We start from the raw sequence: 6,015 nt of genomic DNA on the forward strand, positions 1-6,015 counted from the left end.
CACCTTGGAAGTAAACTGCAAGGAACCAAATTTTAGTTGATTGTCGTATTGAAGTGTCTTATAATTAACTAGACTAGATATGGATGCCCGTGCTAAGCACGGGCCCAACGGTACAATCTACATGTTTGAGCTCATGTGAGCATGATATAGTTAAGCCTAATAATTTCAAGAAAAAATAATGACTTTACAACAACGTTTAAAAATATGGTCATATTGAAATAACAAAGGTAATTGATTCAAAACAAAAAGGAAACATAACTAATTTAATCAACTGATTCAGCTGTAAGGATGGAATCATGGAAACCATCCTCTACGTGATCTTGCTCAACTCCAATTCTAAATCGAGAGTATACAATCCAGAATACCAACAAATACGTTAACAATTGATTTTGAAGATTCTTCTCCAATTATTTTTTCCCCCCTTCTTCTAAACCCCGTTAGTGTTGCTTTGAAAGAACTAAATTAGCATACCCGTTTATTGCGCTTAAAGATGTAACCATATCCAACATCCAACCTTCAATGAAAAATTTGATAATGTAACACAACTCATCTGAGATATTTCAACTCTTGAAAACAGTTAATAGACATTTTTTCTCATATATAAAATCCTGCAATAACATTCATCCATATGGAGTCGCGGCACAATCTACACAACATGAGAAGGTGAAACAATAAGTCTCACGATTATTGGCACTCTTGATGAATAAACTGACCTATATAAACAATTCACAAAAGTAATTCACAGAAATTTTCTTCTTTATTAATATGAATTGGATGCAACATGACCACTTTAATAATTATAATAAAGACATTAAATCCAGATTCAATTCTCAAAGGTAAGGCCACAAACCATAACTTTTCAGCCACAATAGAACAATCTGCAAGGTATTTTCTTGCCTTGTACTCTCTCCATACTTCTTGTGTGTAAACTGAAGACTCAGTGAACGCGTCTTCTCCAAGAATGAAACTCTATAACTTCTATAAGTTTGGCAAGTCAGAATAATGAAGTGTAATTAATTGAGTTCATAGTCATTACAAATTATTCGCAATGACTTCCATCTACCTTTCCATCCTTCTTTCCATCTTCCGCCGACATATACTTAGATCAAAGATGAAGTAAAAAAGGCAAGTGAAAAGTAACTTGATAAACACAAAATAAGACAGTTGAATTTGAAACTTGAAACGATGAACCGAAACTTATGACCATTCAGAATATCAATGAGCACTTACATGGTAAAACTCGATAAGTAAATCTATGTTGGCAAAAGGAAATTGCATGCAATAGAAAAAAGTGCATAAATGGAAATTAGAGAAAGTCACATATAAAAGAACTTAAGTGCAAAAGAAAAAAAGCTCCTTGAATGGTTATTCCCAAATTAAAAGTTGCAAATTCCATATAAGTAAATTTGCTATTTTTTTGTGTAATTCGAAAAACATAGTTAGTCCTTTCTACAACTTCTCTTTGTCGTAAAAACTTCTCTTTCTCAACATAGTTAGTACTAATTTAATATGTCAATATATAGAGGACCAACGTACATTCAACAACACATTTCGAACAGTAATTCTGTCACTTATGTTGATATTAGTTTATATGCAAGCTCAATAACATATTCACACCTTTCATCTACGTCTCTAACCAGCACAATCCTAAACCAACCTGAAGCCTAAAGTCAATAGATACTTTTCTTATCTTATTCAATGTAAAAGAGACACATATAACCCTCCTCACTTCAGCAGGGGGAAAGAGTAATGAAAATAAAGGAGATAGAGCATTACCTCCGTCTTTGATGCACAAAATGTCCGCTTCAGGTGTTCAACATATGATCCCTCACATTACCCTGGGATAGGTGAAGACAGAGCTGCAGCACCTGATGAAAGAATCATCTTTCAGGCTGCTCTGTAGGTACTTGTTTGTGCCCTTTCTTGTGATCTGTAAATGTCTGTATTGTATTGCACGATTCATTAACTTCATGCATTTGATCCTTCTTTTTATCTCCAAGGCTCCAACAAATCAGAACGTCTTCACTATTCCCTCCTTCCCTCCCTAGAATGGATCAATGGATATCCCTTTCTCATATTTGAGTTATACATTCTGTATGCCTGAAACTATACAGTTGAACAGAATCAAGCTTGAACTGAAAAAAGTAAAGCTCAATGCGTCAAACCATAGAGAACTTAAAACTAAAATTTAGAAATTTGACTATTAGACCGGTGAAGTCCACAGAGAAGAATAAACTAAGGATGAGGATACTGAAAACTGATTTATCTAAGATTTGGTGCAGGTTCTAGCTTCTGAAAAGGTGAATCAGTATAAATGAATAAGGAGACACGTATTATAATGCATATAATACATGTGTCTTTATGATAATGAACGATTTGTTTCTACATTTATCTCGATATTAAGTTTCCTCAAATTGCCAAACAGAAACTCAATCCAGTAAAATCACTTATGTAGTAGCGACATTCAAGAAAATTAATTTTGGGTGTAAAAGAAATTGGATTTATGAGTTTTAAATGAGTAAGGTTTATAAGTTATAGTTATCAGGAGCATCAATTGCCCATATCTCAAATCACATTCAGATTTATATGCAGTATTTCAGTTGTAAGATGCCCCCTTGGTTGGGTTTTTATAAACTTTCTTGACAAATACATACACACGTTTGAATATAAAAAGGGTTTGTCAACGAATTCACCTAAGTTATCAGCAAAACAATGAGCACAGATTACTCTTGAAAAAACTGCAACTATAACACTTATTCCTTGAAAGGAATGATACCTTAAGTCAAATATAAACCATTCATAGCTCGAGAGCTTATATAAGTTAACTGAAATACTTTTAAGTTGTCAAGATGTATCCAGTAGATGTGCCAAGAAAAAAATAATTGATCAAACTCAATTTAATACGGGTAGATTCATTGATAGATTCAAAGGAGAACAACTAAGATTTAAAGTAGAAAGGCCAATAAAAATGAAAAATCTGGAAACTAAAGAGCAGGTAAGATCAAACTCGTAAAGAAAGTTCTTTTATATCAGGAGGTAATTCTGAAACAATGGAATGCAAATCGATTATAACATAGAGACATTATTTTTATGGAAATAAAAGAAGACGTCCAAGAGGAGTTGCCAGCATTGCCATACCATGTAACAATTTTTGGAAGAGGCAGTGAGAGTGACTGGTAAGGCACTATAAAATATTTAGCAGTTCCCCCTCAGGTTAGAACATAGAGGAAGTTGTATGAATTAGTCACTTCTTCTGTTCATAGGGGTGCAGTAACTCTAAAAATTGAAAGTCTCATAAGCAAAAAGCTTTGAGTTGGTGTACTTATTCATAAGGAGGCAACTCTATTTTGCTTGAAAATATTTAGAAGTATTGTCTGAGCATTGCCCCTGAGTGTTAGACTAATCACCAAACTACTATTATTTATTACCAAAAAGGAATATTTAATCGTCAAGTTTCTTCAGCAGGTTTTGGTTAATAAAATAAATTTGTATTATCTAGTGATCCCTTTCTCTTATTTTTTTCTCCTTTTTTATCTTCTTAATCCTCTTTATCTCTAACTTATCAAAAGATCCTCTTAGTCTCTAATTCTCTATGCATCAACTGCTGTTACAGTACACATCTACAAATTTGTTATATTTTTTTTTTTCATATATCATCTTTTATAGCCTAGTAGCTAAAACAAACCACCTATGAAGTCTATATATATATCACTTTTAACAGCCTAATAACCATAAGCAGACGCCTTATGAAATCTATCAACTAGGTGCTACAAATTAAAAGACATGTCGTTCATGTACAATTCAACAGACTTGAAGTCTCAAATCAAAGTAGTTGAAGATGCCTTCGCTTCACTTCAAGACACTATTTACCAAGGAAAGACTACCTTTTCTTTTTTGAATGGAAGAAGCCGAAGGGGTAGTAACAATAGTTATTGAATAAAAATGGCTCTTCAAAAATTTTTGTTCCTCCAAAGAAATGCACCTACCACATAAGTTAAACTATAAATCTTATAAAGTGGTATAATTACCTCCTTAAAGACAATAGATTACTTTGTCCAAGAAGTAGAAACATTTCAAGCCTTCTTACAAATTTTTTAGCCATAAGCTCCTTTTTCACTTCATGGTCTTTCTCGATTAGGACCACGGTTTGTATTGCTGTTCTAAATTCTCCCTCAATTTCGTATAATTTTTCCCTGTAACCATGCAACATAGAAGTATTTGTTTTAAATCTCGATGTTAAATCAAGAAATGCAGATGAAAGCAGTGGAATCTAATTAATTATTTTATAATTAATAAGAATAAGATGAGGAGATAAAACCAAAAATAACGAAATCAGAGAGACGGAGGGAGAAACATGGAGAAACAGTGACAGAGTAAGCAAACCAAAACAGAAAAAGAGAGAGCCAAAAATTCATACCAAGATGAACATAGAAGAGAAGCAGAGAAGCACGCCCATGGTTTTGAGGGACTGCAAGGAAATAACTTGATAGGTAGCGACTTATGCAGAGACACGTATGGAAAATTTCTGAAGTTATATTTACCATTTTACAAATTTACGAAAAGAACAATAAATTGAGCTAATTTGCTATTATCCAAAACATGCAAAAATAATAATAATCTAAAATTAGCATTTATTCCCAAATCAACCAAAAAAATGCAGAGCAACAAAGGAGAAAAACAGAGGAAATAAAAAAGAAAAGGAGGAAAACATACATCCACGATGCTAGCAAGAGTCCTGGGAGTGAAGAGGAAAGACGATTCTTGTAGTTAGATCCATTTAGGTTCAAATCAATCATATTCTAAGTTTCAAAACATGGTTTAAATTGCAACAAAAAAAGACAGTAGAATGAAATTAAAGAGAGAACTCACCAAAAGATAACTCATTCGAGAGATCAGAGGAAGAAGAATCGTTAGAAAGATAACATCATAAGAAGGAATTAAGGATCGAACTTTACTGTGCATAAAAATACAGTGACCATCTTCAAAAGACCCCAATTATATCAAGAGAGTTGAAAAAAAATAAAAAAATTAAAATAAGAGCAAAAGGGATAGATGAAGAAGAAAAAGAACCACTTGCCAGGAAGAGAGGGATGGGCTCTGAAAATGGTAGCTTTCATTGGATGGAAGAGACGCCAAAAGGATGAACAAAAATTAAAGCCACGTGGTGTTTACAATAAGACACCTATAAGTCATTAGTATAACCCTTGACTTTCGATTTAATTACGAAAATGCCTTTCGTCGTCGTCCAACCCAGCTTTCACTTATTATATAGTTTAATTAAAGTATCTTATAACTAGCCTAAATGTTGCCACCTAATCAAAATACTAAGAGTCATTTGCTAAAGATGTGGCTTGCTGCCACGTAATCCCCTTGTTGGGGAATTTAAACTTTATCCAATAATTAATTTGGTAGTATTCTGCTGCCCGGTAATTAACCAATTACCCGCATAATTAAGAATTATCTTAATTACTTAAAATACTACTCATTTTTTATATACTTTATATACACCCTACTATCGTGGTCATGTGGTACCATATAAAATCAATACATGCACTATTATTTTATTAAAACATCCATGTAATAATACATATATTTCTTAACTTATAATTTTCCTAGTCTCTTATAAAGAGTAAAAATTCTCGTACGCTTAATTCTTATAATGGTAGAAAGATAACCTTATTTTCTTGTGAGAAAATAATTTCTGTATTTACAGTAAAGAAAATCTCATAAAATTTCTTATATTATGAGTATAATTTACCATATTCGAAAATAGTAATAATAGTAACTATCCAAAATTATACTTATAAAACTTTTACTAAAATACTTTACTTAAAAGAAAATACCACACTAATAATATCTAACGGTATTAAGGTTTTTAAACTTTCGGAGTCTTAATCCCTTCAACCTCATATGGATTACTACGACTTATCCTAATATTAAAGTACGGGGTGTAACAGGTACATTGGACCATATAGGATCATACGCAAGGTAAGCCAGGTAGCATAAGTTAGACTT

At 32.6% G+C, this 6,015-nt stretch overlaps 1 protein-coding gene across 8 annotated transcripts; it reads right to left on the bottom strand.

Annotated features, from left to right (window-relative positions):
- Positions 1 to 664: 664 nt before the first annotated feature.
- LOC109205169 lies at positions 665 to 5,201 on the bottom strand. 8 transcript variants are annotated; one of them, XR_002064611.1, is made up of 5 exons: positions 4,870 to 5,194; positions 4,714 to 4,735; positions 4,418 to 4,468; positions 4,029 to 4,193; positions 665 to 2,106 (listed from the first exon to the last, which is right to left on the bottom strand). XR_002064611.1 is itself a non-coding variant. In XM_019367847.1 (4 exons), exons 1-4 carry the CDS (start codon positions 4,794 to 4,796, stop codon positions 2,073 to 2,075), a joined length of 327 nt encoding a protein of 108 aa, XP_019223392.1. In that variant the 5' UTR covers positions 4,797 to 5,198; the 3' UTR covers positions 665 to 2,072. The 8 variants fall into 8 exon arrangements, 2 of the variants coding, with proteins under 2 accessions (XP_019223392.1, XP_019223391.1); XR_002064610.1 differs by having other exon boundaries at positions 4,029 to 4,468; positions 4,870 to 5,201; XR_002064613.1 differs by lacking the exon at positions 4,714 to 4,735 and having other exon boundaries at positions 4,870 to 5,193.
- Positions 5,202 to 6,015: the final 814 nt, after the last annotated feature.

The sequence above is a fragment of the Nicotiana attenuata genome, unplaced genomic scaffold, assembly GCF_001879085.1.
Source record: "Nicotiana attenuata strain UT unplaced genomic scaffold, NIATTr2, whole genome shotgun sequence".
Classification (NCBI taxonomy): domain Eukaryota; kingdom Viridiplantae; phylum Streptophyta; class Magnoliopsida; order Solanales; family Solanaceae; genus Nicotiana; species Nicotiana attenuata.

What these genes read in the sequence shown, in the direction of transcription:
- LOC109205169 (XM_019367846.1), bottom strand. Translation starts at nt 4,796, where the DNA reads ATGATTGATTTGAACCTAAATGGATCTAACTACAAGAATCGTCTTTCC. An exon ending in TCTCTTCTATGTTCATCTTG is followed by an intron (nt 4,194 to 4,417) that starts GTATGAATTTTT and finishes GCATGGTTACAG; the next exon opens with GGAAAAATTATACGAAATTG. An exon ending in AATCTATTGTCTTTAAGGAG is followed by an intron (nt 2,107 to 4,028) that starts GTAATTATACCA and finishes TCAACTGTATAG; the next exon opens with TTTCAGGCATACAGAATGTA.